This window comes from Ranitomeya variabilis, chromosome 4 (genome assembly GCF_051348905.1).
Source record: "Ranitomeya variabilis isolate aRanVar5 chromosome 4, aRanVar5.hap1, whole genome shotgun sequence".
Taxonomy (NCBI): domain Eukaryota; kingdom Metazoa; phylum Chordata; class Amphibia; order Anura; family Dendrobatidae; genus Ranitomeya; species Ranitomeya variabilis.
This window is the reverse complement of record NC_135235.1, coordinates 198704000-198724081: the sequence shown is the minus strand read 5'-3', so window position 1 is coordinate 198724081 and position 20082 is coordinate 198704000. Positions and strand designations below refer to the sequence as shown.

General features: G+C 42.6%; 1 protein-coding gene across 2 annotated transcripts in view; it reads left to right on the top strand.

Annotated features, from left to right (window-relative positions):
- LOC143770209 (suppressor of cytokine signaling 3-like) overlaps nt 1–6141 on the top strand; it is a 202144-nt gene extending 196003 nt beyond the window's left edge. For both annotated transcript variants that reach the window (XM_077259614.1, XM_077259613.1), the window contains one exon: nt 4936–6141. In XM_077259614.1, coding sequence (XP_077115729.1) covers nt 5033–5686 — 654 coding nt within the window. In that variant the 5' untranslated portion in view covers nt 4936–5032 and the 3' untranslated portion in view covers nt 5687–6141. The remainder of the gene's footprint in view (nt 1–4935) is intronic.
- Nucleotides 6142–20082: the final 13941 nt, after the last annotated feature.

The following is a 20082-nucleotide window of genomic DNA, read 5'->3' as shown; positions in this document are numbered from 1 at the left end:
TTTTGTATAGAAACATTTTAGTTTGTGATTGGTTTCTCTTCCTCCAATATTTTTATTATTTAGATTTTTTTGTCTTTGTTCTTCCTTTCCACTTCTAATAGCAGAGTTCTCAATAGTATTTGTCAGGTATAGTCTCATCCTATCATTGGGTTTCTAATCTTGTAACAGTGTAGACCAGTGTTCCCCAACTCCAGTCCTTAAGAGCCACCAACAGGCCATGTTTTCAGGATTTCCTTTGTATTGCACTGGTGATGAAATTATGACCTATGCAATACTAAGAAAATCCTGAAAGCCATGTTGGTAGCTCTTGAGGACTGGAGTGGGGAGCGCTACTGTAGACTGTCTGTAATGGAAAAAATTACTAGTGGCATGAAGTTTTAATTACAGATACAAAAGAGTTTACAGTGTTTTGTATTAGTTTTGCATAGTTGACAAAATCAAATACCAAATGACGACGCAAAAGAAAAAAGGCTCAGCCTTTCAGAGACACAGACTTTATCCAAAGAGAACATACGGATAGGAAAGCCATGTGGTATTCATAACCGTGAATGAAAATGAATTTCCATGAGGATTAACGAGAAGGGATAATAAAGAATGAATCATTGACCTGAAATATTTCTGGTACAACATGTACAAATGAGTCACCACGATAGACATAAAACCGTATCAAATACTAGAAAGCGTGAAGGAAAACCACAATTATAAAAGGGCAAAAACAGCTCATAATCGGGGTAAGCGGAAGACAATGCACATTCCTTAACTACTGTTCATAAAATAGATTTATGGACTTGATGGAGATCAGCAATAGCCTTCCTTCTGGCTACAAAAAAAAATACAGTATTTTATGGTTTTTTTCTAAAATACAAAGTATAAAATATCTAAATGATTTCAATGTGTATTTTGTTATAAGTCTCGAATGAATGATTGGAATTGGGCTTGACAGCAATGCGTTGTCTCATACCACAATGCGTTGTCTCACACCACAATGCGACCAGATTCTCATCTTTGTGGTTTCCACCACCAAGGGTACTTTTGCCAGGAGCCGATGTCATGAGCAACCTGGAAAGGTGTAAATGGATTACAATGAGTTATTTAGTATGCAGGTTACCGAGTATGACCACAACTGCCTGATACCTGAACCTGGCCAGACGACATTTTTGGATCTCCAATTTGCAAGGACCACAAAAGTAAGAATTTGTTGGTCAGGTATACTTTTTTGTGGAAGCCTTTGTCACTTTTGTCCTTGTGTTGTAATAATAGTGCAGCTTCATTCAAATAATTACTTTTATCCTAGACATAACCCATAGAGAGGCATGGGAAAAAATCAAATTGCCTAAATTTCTTTTATAAACAACCCCTTTAAGTACACTTAGAAGCTAGGGTTTGCTATTTTCATTTTCTGGGATGAGACAGTACTAATAAAAAAAAAAATTAATAGATACCCTGTAGTAAGTAACTAATTAGTAATATAACATGTAAAAAAAACCTTCAGGTACTTAGTAGTGATGAGCGAACGTGCTCAGATAGCGTCTTATCCGAACACGCTCTGGTGTTATCCGAGCATCTTAGGCGTGCTCGTAGATTATGTTCAAGTCTCCAAGGCTGCATGATTTGCGGCTGTTAGACAGCCTGAACACATACAAGGATTGTCTGTTTGTTAGGAAATCCCCACATGTGTTGAGGCTGTCCAACAGCCTTAAATCATGCAACCACCGGAACTCGAACATACTATACAACCAGGTACAAGATACTTGGTTAACACCCTGCCTTGCTCGGATTAGACGTTATCCAAGCACATTCACTAATCACTAGTACACGGTTAACATTTTTTTTATTAAAGAAAAGCTTCCCACCGCAATAAGTTGTAGCATATCAGGATGGCCCCTAACTTTAGTGATTCACCTCATTATTTATGAGCAGACCTCAAAATAGATGGGGTAGAGCAGTACCTGACTGTGTTCTACACCTTCCTGTGGAAAGCTAAATAGGCAACATGCCCAGCCCAAAGGAGTGCCCAAACCACCAAATATACCAAGTACAAGGAATTATAGCAAAACCGAAAATATGGGCCAGCACGCCTGTTAGTGCAATTGTGATCGTTATCAGACAAAACCTCGACTAAAACCAATGAACAGTAGTAATACATGTAAAAAAAAATAGGGTACTTAGTTAACATTTTTTAATAAAAAAACTGTTAATACGTCCCACCTCGACAACATGCACCCAATCAGGATTGTCCCTAACTCTATTAATTAACCAACTAGAACCTCAACTTTACTAATTTCATGTTCCCTCTGCATGACTGATCTATGACATCAAAGATTCACAACTTTTTTTCTGGCTTCAAGTTTGAGATGAGATACAGTTAGGTCCATATATATTTGGACAGAGACAACATTTTTCTCATTTTGGTTATAGACATTACCACAATTTAATTTTAAACAAAACAATTCAGATGCAGTTGAAGTTCAGACTTTTAGCTTTCATTTGAGGGTATCCATATTAAAATTGGATGAAGGGTTTAGGAGTTTCAGCTCCTTAACCTGTGCCACCCTGTTTTTTAAAGGGACCAAAAGTAATTGGACATTTGACTCCAAGGCTATTTCATGGACAGGTGTGGGCAATCCCTTCATTATGTCATTCTCAACTAAGCAGATAAAAGGCCTGGAGTTGATTTGATGTGTGGTGCTTGCATTTGGAAGGTTTTCCTATGAAGTAAACATGCGGTCAAAAGTGCTCTCCATGAAGGTGAAACAAGCCATTCTTAAGCTGTGAAAACAGAGAAAAAACCCATCCGAGAAATTGCTACAATATTAGGAGTGGCAAAATGTACAGTTTGGTACATCCTGAGAAGGAAAGAAAGCACTGGTGATCTCATCAATGCAAAAAGACCTGGGCGCCCACGGAAGACAACAGTGGTGGGTGATCGCAGAATAATCTCCATGGTGAAGAGAAACCCCTTCACAACAGCCAACCAAGTGACCAACACTCTCCAGGAGGTCGGCGTATCAATATCCAAATCTATCATAAAGAGAAGACTGCATGAAAGTAAATACAGAGGGTTCACTGCACGGTGCAAGCCACTCATAAGTGTCAAGAATAAAAAGGCTAGACTGGACTTTGCTAAAAAACATCTAAAAAAGCCAGCACAGTTCAGGAAGAACATTCTTTGGACAGATGAAACCAAGATCAACCTCTACCAGAATGATGGAAAGAGAAAAGTATGGCGAAGGCTTGGTACAGCTCATGATCCAAAGCATACCACATCATGATGGCTTGGGCATGCATGGCTGCCAGTGGCACTGGGTCACTAGTGTTTATTGATGATGTGACACAGGACAGAAGCAGCCAAATGAATTCTGAGGTATTCAGAGGCATACTGTGTGCTCAGATCCAGCCAAATGCAGCAAAACTGATTGGTCGTCGTTTCATACTACAGATGGACAATGACCCAAAACATGAAGCCAAAGCAACCCAGGAGTCTATTAAAGCAAAGAAGTGGAATATTCTTGAATGGCCAAGTCAGTCACCTGATCTCAACCCAATTGAGCATGCATTTCACTTGTTAAAGACTAAACTTCAGACAGAAAGGCCCACAAACAAACAGCAACTGAAAACCACTGCAGTGAAGGCCTGGCAGAGCATCAAAAAGGAGGAAACACAGCGTCTGGTGATGTCCATGAGTTCAAGACTTCAGGCAGTCATTGCCAACAAAGGGTTTTCAACCAAGTACTAGAAATGAACATTTTATTTAAAATTATTGAATCTGTCCAATTACTTTTGGTCCCTTTAAAAACAGGGTGGCACATGTTAAGGAGCTGAAACTCCTAAACCCTTCATCCAATTTTAATGTGGATACCCTCAAATGAAAGCTGAAAGTCTGAACTTCAACTGCATCTGAATTGTTTTGTTTAAAATTCATTGTGGTAATGTCTATAACCAAAATGAGAAAAATGTTGTCTCTGTCCAAATATATATGGACCTAACTGTATGATTGGCGAAGTCAAGTAACACTTGGTAGTCAAAGGCAAAGTCTATGAAACATATGATTAAGTAAAATGACTTTGATGCTACTATAAACTACCAATAGTATGAGTTTGTCCCTTGACCACCCTTGTATTACTTGGGTACAATAATATTTGGAGTTGCCCCACAGCTACGGAGCCATGTTCTGGTGGCTGAAGCTACTGAACAGGTAACAAGGATTTTCCAGGTCTTCCATCCATAAAATTCATATTTTTATTAGAAATTCATTTAAAACCAGGAGTATCCATCAAGAGGATAAAACCTTACGCGTTTCTGGCATACACTGCGACCTTATGACTAAGGGTGCAGTGTACGCCAGAAATGCATGAGCTTTTAACCTCTTGATGGATACTCCTGTTTTTAAATGAATTTCTAATAAAAAGATTAATTTTATGGATGGAAGGAACAGAAAATCCTTTTTTTCTTCTTTGGTTCTACAATAGCTGAGCTTCACCAGCAGGAATTGGCACCCATTCATCAACTTTCTGGTGTATCCCAAACAATATTGGCGTGGTGAGCTTCTTTATTTCTTTTTTTTGACTAGGTAAATGTGTCCTACATACCTATTGTCCAAAGATACGATATATGTATTACGCGTCCATCTATTGTAAGTCTTTCTCTTATAGGACATCTCTTAGAAATCATCCGAGGATTGAGATATCACAAGTATATTTTTATATCAAAGCAATAAAATAATGGTATTTCTCTACAGTACTTGACTACACCGTACATACTGTATTAGCATGAGATTGATCGCACTGATTTTTTACTTGAATAGAGTCATCACATCTTGTTATCTGCCTAAAACTATTTTCAACGTCTAATACTAGGATGGGAAAACGGAGAAACTCTTTGTTGTTATTGTTGTGATGCATTTTCTTGAATTTTTTGTCTTTTTTTATCTTACAGATGAACTGGGAAGGTAGACACAGGTGAGCATGTAAAGTGGAGGAAAGAGTTAAGCACAACCAGCCTGGGTCTTCCATCTCAAAACGTGCAGCCGTCCATGCTCATTTGTTTGACGATGGTCACACTTCGCTGGAGTTGCTTCCATCGCTGCTTTTGTCCATCATCCATCCTTGCAGCCATGAGCTCACAGGCTGCCCAACTGTCTTACCACTACAAATCTTTCTGTGGAGACTATGAAAGGGTGGAGACTGCACTTGAGAGGCTGGAGGCCAGTGGCTACTACTGGAGTACTCTCTCTGGTACCGAAGCCAAAAAGCTATTATCCGATCAACCTGTTGGATCTTTCCTTATCCGTGACTCTTCAGACCATCACCACCTGTTTACCCTCAGCCTTCGCACATCTGCTGGCATCACCAATCTACGTATTAAGCTAGAGGGCACTTCTTTCTACCTGGAGACAGTAGCAGGAGCAGAAAGTCCTCCAACATTTCCTTGTGTGGTGAAGCTGGTTGAACATTATATGCGCTTAACGGCAGCAGGAGAGTCTGACTCTAATCTGTGCTATATTGAAGGGAAAGAGCATCCTGTCCCTCTAATGCTTACACAGCCACTAAATTGTAAAGTGGTGTCTCTACAGTATTTATGCAAAAGAACAGTGGTGGCCAACATGCCTGCTGAAGCGTCTGGATCCAGCGGGAACTTGGAGGAACTTCCTGTTTCCAAGATGCTTCGAAATGCCTTTAAAAACTAGAAAAACTGGAAAACATTTCAAGGAGAGACTATTAAAGTAACCTCATGACAGTCTCTTAAATAAAATACCTACAGGACCTTTGCTTCCATGTTTTCTTACGCTCGGTAGGAGGTCATACGGAAAAAAAAAATTAACGTTCAAAAACCACAAAAAAACATCTTTCCAAGAAAAATGATCCTGGTGCAGAGAAAAGTAGAATATTTCTTTATATAGAGAGATATGGCTTTTGCCTAGAAGGAACCCTTGGCTGATATTCAAATTACATGTATTTTATGTTTTTCGCATTTATTTTCTTACTTTATTAATTTATCAGCATCTCACAGACTCGTTGAAATAAGGGGCATGATGTCTGTAAAGGAACCATATATGACCTTAGGCAAAATAACAAGTTACAAAGGCAACAGATAAACTATACCCTTGTTACTTTCAGATATTAAAATTATTGATTCACTTGACCATCCTGGTCTTGTCTGTTATTGTTGTTCGCGGCCCTATGTCTGTGTGCAATTGATTTGGTTCATTTAAAGGGGAGTTGTAGCGAATTAAATCAGTTGAACATTCAAATAGGGAATTCGACAGAAATCAAACTTGTCTGGTCCGAAAGCAATGTGGCACAAATTAAGTTTTGAAATTGATGAAGTTTTCAACTAGAATGCAAATCATTTCCCACCCGACACCACCTTCCGTTCCCTGATTGTCACCTCAAGCCAACACTGTGTCAGGAGTCAGGGGTATGGCTGGCTGAAATCCAATGGTTAATAGAATTCTGACCTATAAATCCAGTGTAGCAGAACATCAACATATTGATCACCAATATCAAATTTGGAAGTAGGCTCTACGTCTTAGGCTATGTGCACACATTCAGGATTTGGAGCAGAAAATTCTGCTGCAAATCCTGATGTGTTGGCTGCGTAAAATACATGCATTTTTTGCCACCTTTTTGTTGCATTATTTAATTGCACTTAGGTTGCGAACGTTTTCCCACTCATTAGTATGGGTGAAATCTGCAGCAAAAACGCTGAAAGAATTGACATTCTGTAGATCTAAAGGGAACCTGTCAGGTCCCCCATGCCCTCCAACCAAGCAGCATTCACCTACGTAGGAGCAAATTCCCTGCCTAACCAGACCTGCATAACATTGAGTAAAAACATGGTACAAAAACATTTCTAATATCTCTGTTTGATATGCTAATGAGGGTAATGAGTAGCCAATGGGGCGTTAGTTTCCCCAGACTAGTCAGCCCTCTTTCCATGTTATCACTCCTCTGTGGGCGTGATACCAAAATTTGCACAAGCGGCGTCATCACCGCTCATGCAATTCTTGCTACATTTGGTAAAACTTGAAGGTCGCTCTTTTATATATGGAGATACATTATCACGAGTTACTAGGGGCCATAGCAGTCACAAAAATCCCTTCAAAGCGTACCTCCTCTTTCGAGAAAAAAAATTACAATTTAGAATTTCGCAGAATAATCATTTTGTCAAAATCCTTTGAGATTTTTTGCTATTTTCCCACAGCACGGTCTTCCCAAGATATGTGCCGCGGGCCGCACTAAACTAAGCTGTGCATTGCTCCCATTGTCAGTGTGGGAATTAGCGTCAAAAGATCTTTCAGCGCTCGCTCCCGCGTGGAAGACGGTAGATAAGAGCGAGGAGCAGGATGCTAAATAGTTTAGTGCAGCCTGCAGTACAGAACTCGGGCAGTCCGTGCTGTGAATAAATAGCAAAAAGCTCTAATAGACATGTTTAGAAAAATTGATGATACTGCAAAGCCCTGCATAATTTGCTTTCCGCATTCTTCCCATTAATTAATTAAGTTTTAGTGACCTTTAAAGTTCAGTGCTAAATAACAAAGGCCAGGCAAAGATCTGCAGTGCCACAAAGTGTACATACTGGAAAAAAACTGCCTGCAGTGCCGTATTGTGCCATACAGCTCTCAAATCGTGCCAGAATATCTCTCACTGTGGCATACAATGCCGGTCAAATGTTTGTATACGCCTGTACATGCAATGATTTTTTTCCATTTTCTATTTATTGAAATGTGCAAATGTAGATTCAAACTGAAGGCAACAAAACCCCCGAACAGAGTAGCGCATGCAGCGCTGATCACCTCTTCTCCTACAATTCAAGATGCAGCAACAATTTGAAGAAGACACGGGACTGGTCGAAATGTCAAGCACTAAAACACTGTTGCTTTTTATCCCCTTACCCAGCACTGTGGTGAAATATCGTGTTTAATAAGAACCAGCATTAATCTGAAATTCTTTATGTGAGTGTGGTTGTTTCTCTACAGTCTACTTCTTGACCCTTCCAGTTCAACTAGCAGTCACTCATCAACGCTGAGTCCCCGTTGGAAACAAAGAGTATGGAAACATGTGTGAAACAACCAAAATATGTGAAACCATAGATTCTTCAGAGTACCCCACTTTTACAATGATGACAGCTTTACACCCCCCTTGACACCTTCATTAGGTGGTCACCTGGAATGACTTTCCAACAATCTTGAAGGAGTCTCCACAGTTGCTGAGCACTTTTGTGGCTGCTCTGTCTTCAGTCTGTGGTCCAACTCATTCCAAACCACAAAAATTGGTTTATGGTAGGGTGATTGTGGAGGTCATGTCATCTAACACAACACTCTATCCCTCTCTTCCTTGGTCATTTAGCCTTTACACAGCCTAGAAGTGTTTTAAGTCATTGTCCTGTTGCAACACAAAAGATGGTCCTACTTAGCGCAAACCGAAAAGGGATAGCAAGTCGCTGCAAAATTCTATGGTAGTCATGCTGGGTAAGTGTGCCAGGAATTTGGAATAAATCTTGAACCGTGTTATTGGCAAACCACCTCACACCATCATACCTCGCCCTCCATGCTTCATGGCGGGCACCAAATGTGAAGAAACTATCCACTCACCTTTACTGCTTCATGGCGGTTGGTACCAAAAATCTAAAATTTTTAATCATCAGACCACAGAACAGATTTCCACTGAACTAATGTCCAGTCATTGTGTTGTTTGGCCCGAACAAGTGTCTTCTTCTTGTTTGCAGTCCTTAGTAGCGGCTCCTTGGCAGCAATTCAACCACAGAGGCCTGCTTCTCGCAGTCTCCTCTACGCCGTTGAACTTAAGATATTTCAGCTACTTGATGTCATCCCATGATTTATGAGGACTGTTACCTGAAGACTAGAGCTGTAATTTAGTATTTTCTGAGGCTGGTAATACTGATGAACTTAATGGAGGTGATTTATTAAGGTTCTTATGTCAGAAATCTAGCATAAACTCCTCAATAAGTTGCAATATTTTTGTGCAACTCGTCAATTCCGAAAAAATATTGCGACTTTTGGAGTTTACAAACCAGTCTCTGCCAGCTGTGGCAATATCTTCATGGAGTGGTCGGGACATGACGTAGCCCCAACTGCCCATCAAATTTATCACAAGTTACACCCCTAGTGGCATAGTTTGTTCCAGAAATTATTTTCTAGCGACAGCACACGGTAAGTATCAGGTCTTCAGCAGGGCATATTTGGGACAATTACCACGTATGTACAGGGGAGTTGCTGGACACTAGCAATGCCTAGGTCGTATAAGGGGAAGGGGTTCTCTAGCACTCAAAAGTACAATATATTCCCACGATACATGCCTAGGTCCATAGCCACATGGGATTGTGCAGGAGACGATTATACTGCGTATCTTCTACTTCAAATTCATAAAAAACAAGCCATTTAATGTCTCATCGTTTTAAACATGTTTTATGCACTAGTATCTACAAGCTCCATAAATCCGGAACATTTATGTTATAGGAACATTACGATTTTTGCTAACATAATAAATTATTTTTAATCTACTAATGGGCTAAATTGGATAAAGACACACATTAAAATCTGTACAAATAAATTGCTGCTTCCTTAATTTTAGATTAATGCCGTCAGTTTGTAATTTGTCTACTGCATTTGTCTAGGGACCTAGAAATATCAGCTGTGGTCAGACGCTGCTGCAACCAAGCCGGGCACCTACCCACCATATCAGTGTCTTCCTTTGAGCTTCCTTAGGTCTCCACTTTACACCCTCTAGACCTGCAGCCCTGAAATGAATGCTTGTCTAGTCTCTTGTAATTGATTGGTTTGGACATTTTTACCGTTTTAATACATTTTGGATATAAAGCAACCACATTGTCACAACATATGGGTTGACTGCCAAAAGGTGAAAACTGCTAACAGTAGCCTTTACAGTATTACATTATTAGTATTACTATTAGTAGTACATTATTTGCCCAACAAGCTCACCACAAATCCCAAATGACATATAAATCTGTTTTGTTATGCATAGTTAGGCCCAGTTTACACAACGTGGGCATTTCGGCCTACAAATAACCAAAGTACTATGTGGGGTATCACATCACAGACAAACGTATGCTTTTTCTCTGTTGTCTGTCATATGGATACAGTAAAATATGGTTCCTTGTGGCTGATAAAAATAGGACAATTCTGTAGATGCACAGAGAGACAGTATTTGTCTTGGCCCATCTGCAAAAACTAACAAAGTGGACAGTGAGCATTGGCATTGTTATAACCCTTTATCATGTAAGTGTCATAGACCTATCCCGGGTCTGGGCTCTGCTCCCTTCACTCTGGTCCACTGAACTTTGCTGTGCTCTACATTGAGCTTGCAAGTGGCCTGGCATGCTCCTATGTGATCGTCTGCCTAGGCCTATATAAAGCTCACCAAGATACATACCTGTGTCTTGGTATTAAGACTCTAGTGTTTAGTGAGCTCCACCATTTGTGCTTCTACACGCTCATTAAGCAACTATCCTTGCTTTGTTCCTCTGCACCTGTCCTACTGTCCTGAGTTTCCTGCATATGCCAAATCCTTGTTTCCCACGTGATTTACCTGCCTGCTGCACCGACCTCCATGGCCCATGTGCCGACCTAGAGTAAGATCCACCTCACTAGATGAGCCGAAACAGTAAGTGTTGCAGTGGAGGTTCCAGTGTGGTGCTCTGCAGGAGAGTATGTCTAAGCAATATGGGATCAAAAAAGAGAAATCCTCCAGTATGAGGGACATGGAGGCGTCTGTTGAGATTTTACCAAAAAAGGAATTATGCACTAAAGGCTATGCAGATAAAGAATAATGTCCCTAGGTCCAGCAAGGTCTGCGTTTTTGAACCAGACAATTCTAAATATGTCTTTGATTATTGTTAAAGGTGACAGGGCAAGAAAAAAAGGTGTGATAGATTAGATAGATCAGCCATTACAAGAGACCTATAAAGCTCTCCATACATATTAGAGAAATGCCGGCCAAACTCGCCGATATCGATGGATTCGGCCAACATGTCTAATGTGCTTGAGTCCTCCAACAGATGATTGTCGGGGAGATAAGGTTCCGGTATGTCTGATTTCGGACTTCCAATCAATTCGTTCTCGAAGAGATAAGCCACCGCCAGAGATGTCTGTCAGTCGCTCTTTCATACAGTAGAGAACAAATAAGTGCTCAACCGTGCAAGTGCTCTTGTGTATGCGAGGGTCAGGCAGATTGCTGCCGGCTGAACCATCGTTCGGCTGAAGCTACCTAAAGTATATGGGGGATTTACATGGTGGGAATTTGAATGAATGAAAGGACATACAAACAATACAATGACAGCTGAAGTCTGCTCAATTCTCTCATTCATGAAAGGCGGTCTTGGATGTCATGAATAGGAGACCTCCTAAGACATTCATATGCCCTAATAAGGTGGCACTGATGAGACAATCACTTTTACTATTATCAGAAGTGTATTCTTAAAAAGAAGTTTCTGAGTTGAGGAAACCCTCATACTTTCCAACATTTGATTACCCAAAATCGAGACATTTCAGCCCTTGTTCCACAAATCGGAAAACACAGGAATCCCCAAAATATCTACTTTGGGACAATCTTGTAGACTGGCGATTGCAGGATTTTCCTGGTAAAATTATGGTTGTAGGCAAGTTTATTATTTTATCCTATGTCTTATCCCCACAATCTGCCCTGGGTACATTACGTTATAGGGTCACCCTTTTGAATGTGAGGCAGAGCTTCCCTATCAAATGCTTGAACTAAGATTACTCAAGTCTTCTGCTCAAGATCAAAATAAAGTATAAGATAAACTAAGGGAAATTGGCTTGATGGGACTTACACCATACACTGATCCAACCAAATTCATGGGATTTCTGTAAAGAGATGAATCGTATGTCTGAACTTCACACATGTAGGTAATAAATCTCTATAAATAGATGTGGATAATAGAACCCCAGGTAGAAGATGGAAAGTGATTCTGAATGGATCCACACTCTGATAATATTGAAAGCGTCTTTAACTATGAGATGATCTAGAGTAGCTTAAAGTATTCCCAGGAGACATATAACTGAAATGTTAAATTTGTTTGGTATCTATCCCAGATGCCCTTTAACCTTGAGGAATATTGATGTTTAAATGGGTTCAAAGGGCACTAGGCAGGCAACACGAGTTATTAGTCGCAATATATTGCTAGGCATCAATGAAGACTTTACATCCTCTAAAAAGCTTGTGCTCCCCTTCCCCTCACATAATAAGAGCGGCTAATCCAGCGGACAGGAAGAGGAGCCCATTGATCCAAGAACATGCAGAGTGGATGTAATGGTTGATGCTTCAGTCAGTGATTTTAAACTGATGGAATTGTGTAATGCGCATTATTATTTTCTCTATACCAAGAACATTCAATACATTTAATTTTTATTGCCTGACCTACATCTAATGTAGATGCCATTTTGATGAGAGCAGTCTTTTTTTAGGTTTTCTTTTGCATGTATAATGCATACACATTAATATATTCATTTGTGAGTGGTGTTGAGCAAAAAGAACCCTTAATCAGCCGCCAACTTGATGGTACATGGCAGTCGGACCAGTGCCCTTCAGACCTCCTCTTACCTGCAGCCCTGATGGCTGTTTTTATAAGTTGGCTTGGCACAACATCATCAATGTGGAGTGATGTTGGCACGACATCATGTCAAACCAACTAATCAAACAATTAGCCAGGGACTAAAGCATGCAGGAGAAGGTTTGTATGGTTAGGGTTCAGTTGTAATGGACTACCAAGATGGCCGCTTTACCAAGATCCTGCAAATCTTTTTGTTCAACATCAGTTGCGAGGTGTATTCACAATGATAAGTTCTGGTAATAATCATAGAAGCCAACACTGAAAGGCAGCACCAAACACTTAAAGGCAGCACCAAACCAGATTTAAAAACTAGATTCAGCACCAAACCAGATTCAAACACAAAATAAGCACCAACCCAGATTCAAACACTGAAGCCAGCACCAAACCAGATTCCAAGTGGAGCAAGGTGGTTTTATGTATGGTAGGCAGGGTTCATATCACACATGTGATGGGCAGGATGTTTGTCCATGCTGTTCTAGACCTGGTATCTTTTACTTTTTTATGACTATTTTCACCCCAAAAAATAGGTCTAGTTTTTGGGCATGTACTCTTTCTTACTGCTGTGCCTTAACAGAATTGCCTTCTTTTGATAATGGAAGAAATAGTGGAAAAAAACAGCAACAGCAAAAAAAATATTTTTATATATAAAACATCACATTTATTTGGAAATAACTAAAAACAAAGAACAAATGAAGATAGTATAAAATAACATGGTGGACACTGGGTCTACATGTTTTGAGCCTGGGCTCAGGAGCCAGCCTGATCTCTCCATGCACCGCGCCCTGCTACCATATATCTTCTACACCGGGGAGCTGATGAACTGTTCATTTTTCTCTTCTTTTGATAATACCTACCTCTTGACAGGGTTCATTGACAATAAGCAAATCATAAAGTTTCCCCCTTCTTGGACCTTTAGCAATCAGTTCTAATCTGTGGGAGCAACCGGCGGTAAATGTTTAATTTCTCTGCAGCGCCAGCACAGTTGAAATGAAGCATTACATACTTTTAAAGGGAACCTGTCACCCCGTTTTTTTCGTATGAGATAAAAATACCGTTAAATAGGGCCTGAGCTGTGCGTTACAATAGTGTATTTTCTGTACCCTGATTCCCCACCTATGCTGCCGAAATACGTTACCAAAGTCGCCGTTTTCGCCTGTCAATCAGGCTGGTCTGGTCAAATGGGCGTGGTGACATCGCTGTTTCTTCCCCCAGATCTTGTTTATTTTTCCGTTGGTGGCATAGTGGTTTGCGCATGCCCAACTCCCGAATCCACTGCACAGGTGAGTAAAAAGAGCGCGATCTGCGCTATTCCCCTGGTGATCGGTGGGGGCGGCCATCTTCCTGAGGCCGCGCGTGCGCAGATGGAGCGCTCTGCTGCCCGGGGCTTCAGGAAAATGAATGCGCGTGTGCAGATGGAGATCGTGGCGGCCATTTTCCTGAAGCCGAGATGCGAACTCGGCTTCAGGAAAATGGCAGCCGCGATCTCCATCTGCGCACGCGCGGCATCCCGCGGCCATTTTCCTGAAGCCCCGGGCAGCAGAGCGCTCCATCTGCGCACGCGCGGCCTCAGGAAGATGGCCGCCCCCACCGATCACCAGGGGAATAGTGCAGATCACGCTCTTTTTCCTCACCTGTGCAGTGGATTCGGGAGTTGGGCATGCGCAAACCACTACGCCACCAACGGAAAAATAAGCAAGATCTGGGGGAAGAAACAGCGATGTCACCACGCCCACTTGACCAGACCAGCCTGATTGACAGGCAAAAACGGCGACTTTGGTAACTTATTTCGGCAGCATAGGTGGGGAATCAGGGTACACAAAATACACTATTTAACGGTATTTTTATCTCATACGGAAAAAACGGGGTGACAGGTTCCCTTTAAATATTTGGGTTCCCTGTGTAATGATAAACAAGATGGGTCATCCAAAGCAAAAAGACGCTATCAAGAGCCAAGCCAGCGCTTCCCGTCATGCATCTGGGTTTGGAACAAGGAACCTGTGCTTTGTGGTCTGCTGATCTGTTCACCAAGCAACAGCAAATACACCATTTCTTCACGTGTTTAGCTTATGTTATCATTGCTTTTAGGGTATCCTATCCTTTTAGGGTAACAAGTGTTTTAATTTTCTCATTTGTCTGCCCTATCACCTTTTGGGTGCGGCTTTACTGTATATAATTTTCCCCTGCTGGTATTTCGTGTTGATGATAGTCTCCTTTGGATATCCAATCATACTGCTGTAGTTAAAGCCTGTGTAAGGTAGCTGTAGGACACATAGTGGATGGGAGATAAACCTGGAGTAATGGATTGGTTCGTGTACTCCCTTCAAAGCCCAATGCAGACTTAGGTTGTCCAGGGAGATCCCTTGAAAGCTGGTGACTTGGTCAGACTATTCGAAAAAGTATCAGCAGGTCAACAGTTCTGTGGGGAGGCAACCCACTCTATACTGGGGTTCCCATCAGGGGACAGAGGCTAAAAAGGGGCTGGGGCATCCAGAGTCCAAGGGGACCAGTGGAGGCCATGCCGAAGGTCTCATCAGGATATGTAATTTGCTGGAGATGTCAAGGCCCTGGTCATACATAGCTGCCTAATGTCCCCTGACCACCAACCACCAAGCAAATGGACTGCAACATGGGAAATTGGTGTTTGTTCTATGCATATGCGGATTGCAGTGTGGACTGTCCACCAGGCAAGGGGCCCCAAGTTTGTCCTGTAAATGTGAATGATCTGCAAATGGCTGGACTACTAGACTCAAGGAGTTTGATGACCCTCGTCAGGGCAACACTCCCTCTCCAATTGATCCCTGTGAAGTACACTACGGGTCCAAAGTTTACGGTCACTCAGACAAATTTGTGTTATCCATGAAAACTCATACTTTTATTATTCAACTGAGTTGCCAAATGAATTGAAAATCTAGTCCAGACATTGACAAGGTTCGAAAAAAAAGATTTTTATTTGAAATAATAATTTTCTCCTTCAAACTTTGCTTTTGTCAAAGAATGCTCCCTTTGCAGCAATTACAGCATTGCAGACCTTTGTCGTTCTAGTAGATAATTTGCTGAAGTAATCTGGAGAAATTTCACCCCATGCTTCCAGACGCCCCTCCCACAAGTTGGTTTGGCTTGATGATGGGCACTTTTTGCGCACCATACGGTCAAGCTGCTCCCACAACAGCGCAATTGGGTTGAGGTCTGGTGACTGCGCTGGCCACTCTATTACAGATAGAATACCAGCTGCCTGCTTCTTCCCTAAATAGTTCTTGCATAATTTGGAGGTGTGCTTTGGGTCATTGTCCTGTTGTAGGATGAAATTGGCTCCAATGAAGCGCTGTCCACAGGGTATGGCATGGCGTTGCAAAATGGAGTGGTAGCCTTCCTTATTCAAAATCCCTTTTACCTTGTACAAATCTTCCACTTTACCAGCACCAAAGCAACCCCAGACCATCACATTACCTCCACCATGCTTGACAGATGGTGTCAGGCACTCTTGCATCTTTTCAGTTGCTCTGCATCTCACAAATGTTCTTCTGTGTGATCCAAACACCTCAAACTTGGATTTGTCTGTCCATAACACTTTTTTCCAATCTTCCTCTGTCCAATGTATGTGTTCTTTTGTCCATATTAATCTTTTCCTTTTATTAGCCAGTCTCAGATATGGCTTTTTCTTTGCCACTCTGCCCTGAAGGCCAGCATACCGGAGTCGCATCTTCACTGTAGACGTTGACACTGGCGTTTTGCGTGTACTATTTAATGAAGATGCCAGTTGAGGACCTGTGAGGCGTGTGAGGCGATGATTTCTCAAACTACAGACTCTAATGTACTTGTCTTGTTGCTCAGTTGTGCAGCGGGACCTCCCACTTCTCTTTCGACTTAATCTTTTAGTCATTGACGAATCTAAGAGTGGGTGGTCTAAACCAATTGTACTAGATCAAAAACCCAATGGAGAAATGATATTCTGTAATAATTATCAGAAGCTGAATGAAGTCTCCAAGTTTGACGCATATCCGATGCCGCATGTCGATGAGCTGATCGAGAGACTTGGGCCAGCAAGGTACATACCCACCTAGGGTCTAATAAAGGGATATTGGAAAATCTCCATGTCACAAGAAGCCAAGGAGAGGACAGCTTTCTCTATGTCCGACAGATGCTTCTAATATGTTTGGATGTCTTTCGGACTGCAGGGAGCTCCTGCCACCTTCCAGAGGGCCATGGACTGGATCCTCGCATCCCATAAGAATTACACTGCAGCATATCTAGATGACATCATAATCTTCAGCCCAGATTGGGGAAGTCATCTGAGAAAGGTCCAGGCAGTGTTTGCTGCTCTCAGGAAGGTGGTGTTCTCTATAAATCCAAAAAAAATGTCTCATGGGGAAAGAAGAGGCCAAATACCTTGGATATATAGTAGGTAGATGCAAAATCAAACTCCAGATCAATAAAGTAGACGAAACCCAAGATTGACTAAAACCACTTTCCAAAAAGCAAGTTAAGGTCTTTCTAGGAATTGTGGGGTGCTGAAGGAGATAATTCCAAACTTTGTTGTGGTTGTCACACCCCTGATCGACCTCCTTAAAGGGACAAAATCAGTCATGGCCAAATGGATGTCGGACTTTCAAGAACTGAAAGTAGCTCTGTGTAAGCAGCCCATCATGGTTGCCCCAGACTTTCAAAAGAAATTTGTACTCCAAACAGACTAATCTAAAGTTGGATTAGGAACGGCCCTTTCTCAGGAGATACATGCAGAGGAGCATCTTGTTCCCTACCTGAGTAGGAAACTGTCAGCATGTGAGGACAATTATTCCACTGAAGAAAAGGAATGATTGGCCATAAAGTGGTTGGTGGACACATTGCGATACTATCTCTTAAGGTAAAAATTTAATTTAGTGTCAGGCCATGCCCCACTCAGGTGGATGAGGGAGAAAAAGGGGAAAAATGCTTGTGTTACCTGCTGGTTTCTAGCCCTGCAAAATGTACGTTTCCTTGTGGAACATGAATAATCCTGATGCCTTCTCTAGAATCTCATGTCTATTGGTAGAAGGTGCCAAGCCTACGGCTTTAAGGTACCTTCACACTAAACGATATCGCTAGCGATCCGTGACGTTGCAGAGTCCTGGCTAGCGATATCGTTTAGTTTGACACGCAGCAGCGATCAGGATCCTGCTGTGATATCGCTGGTCGTTGAACAAAGTTCAGAACTTTATTTGGTCGTCAGACCGGCGTTTATCGTCGTGTTTGACACCAAAAGCAACGATACCAGCGATGTTTTACACTGGTAACCAGGGTAAATATCGGGTTACTAAGCGCAGGGCCGCGCTTAGTAACCCGATGTTTACCCTGGTTACCAGTGTAAAATGTAAAAAAAAAAACCAGTACATACTCACCTTCGCGTCCCCCGGCGTCCGCTTCCCACACTGACTGAGCGCCGTAAAGTGAAAGTGAAAGTACAGCACAGCGGTGACGTCACCGCTCTGCTGTTAGGGCCGGCGCTCAGTCAGTGCCGGAAGCGGACGCCGGGGGACGCGAATGTAAGTATGTACTGTTTGTTTTTTTTACATTTTACGCTGGTAACCAGGGTAAACATCGGGTTACTAAGCGCGGCCCTGCGCTTAGTAACCCGATGTTTACCCTGGTTACCCAGGGACCTCGGCATCGTTGGTCGCTGGAGAGCGCTCTGTGTGACAGCTCTCCAGCGATCAAACAGCGACGCTGCAGCGATCGGCATCATTGTCGCTATCGCTGCAGCGTCGCTTAAGTGTTTGTTTTTTTACATTTTACACTGGTAACCAGGGTAAACATCGGGTTACTAAGCGCGGCCCTGCGCTTAGTAACCCGATATTTACCCTGGTTACCATTGTAAAACATCGCTGGTATCGTTGCTTTTGCTGTCAAACACAACGATACACGGCGATCTGACGACCAAATAAAGTTCTGAACTTTAATCAACGACCAGCGATATCACAGCAGGATCCTGATCGCTGCTGCGTGTCAAACACAACGATATCGCTAGCCAGGACGCTGCAACGTCACGGATCGCTAGCGATATCTTTTAGTGTGACGGTACCTTAAGAAGCTGGACTCTAAGCCAGGCAGGCTAACCAGCATAATTGTATGGACTTGTTACTTTATGTAGGAACGCGGGATGCAGTGACGGACGGGGAGGCAGAGCAAGGGTAAACAGATTTATTGAACAGTAAAAAAGTTATGTTTCAGCTCACCCCCATCAGCAAATCCATGAGAGTCCACAGGAACATCCGAGCAAGGAAAACGCCACCGCCCAACGTCCTCTGCTGAGTAAGTAAGCTCCGGAGTAAAAGTCATCAATTTTATTTCCACATATTTAAAATTCGGAAAAAGCTGCTTGCAAGTAACTGCACAACTATTTCAGAAAAGAAGCCATAAGTTAGCTGAACGCGTTTCGAGCACGCATGGTGCTCTTTGACCACAGCAACAGATTTATTAACAAGGGAATACTCCACACAGGGAGGTAATGAGTTAAACGGTATTAATGGGAATGGATGGTGGGAGGGAAAGGGTACACAGAGGAATAAACAGTTTACAAGGTAAAGGATATGTGAGTAGAAGAACAAAGGTTCAGATAACGACAGTTTCTTGTGAAACACTAGTGTCAGGAGTTCTGCAAACTGTAACTCCTGCTGGGAACTCAATAGCGCTGGCAATGGCTGGCGCGGTGTCTTTTCCAGGATGGTCCTGATGTTGATGGTGGTCTGTCTTCTGGCGGCAGTGGTTGGTCTCCGGTACCTTCCACTGCGCCTAGTCCATAAACTGCAGTGGCCGACAGAGGAACGGGCCACAGTCCTGTAAGAGCCCAATGTGGCTCTGCAATTATATTCACTGGTGATGTCAGGTCACAAGTGTCTATGCAAATAGTCACTGGAAATGTCAGGGCGCAAGTATCAGTCCCGTATGAGGTCACTCTTATATGGCACGTGTACTGTACTCACAGTCATGAAGCACACAGCACCTCGATCTCTGTCAGATACCAGGCATGCTGCACTCTTCTCGCTATGTTGCAAACTGCCTGCTCCCGCCAAGACTGAAGCGCCTACAACCACTGGCACGCTGCTTCTCCGGTAGGGTACTGCACCCAATCTCTGTCTGGCAGCACGCTCTCAGTACTCACTAGCCCGGAATGTTTCACACCTTGCTCTGTGACGACCAATGGCACCCTGCACGTCTCTCCTCACAGTTTCTGTCAGTAAGCCCCTCCTCTCTAGAGCTTCTCCCAGGCAACAGGGGGAGGTCCGCCTCACTCAGGCTTCCCCCTGGGAACAGTGGATGCAGCCTGTCTAGTTCCGGACCCAGCATGCAGGTACCGCTGCCTCGTCAACCTCCCTACACACACACACAGACACACACACACGCATACACATACAGTACATACACAAAAGGACTTTGGTTAGGGAATGTGATAGGCCACCCTTAACCCCTTCCCGACCTGTGACACAGCGTATGCGTCAT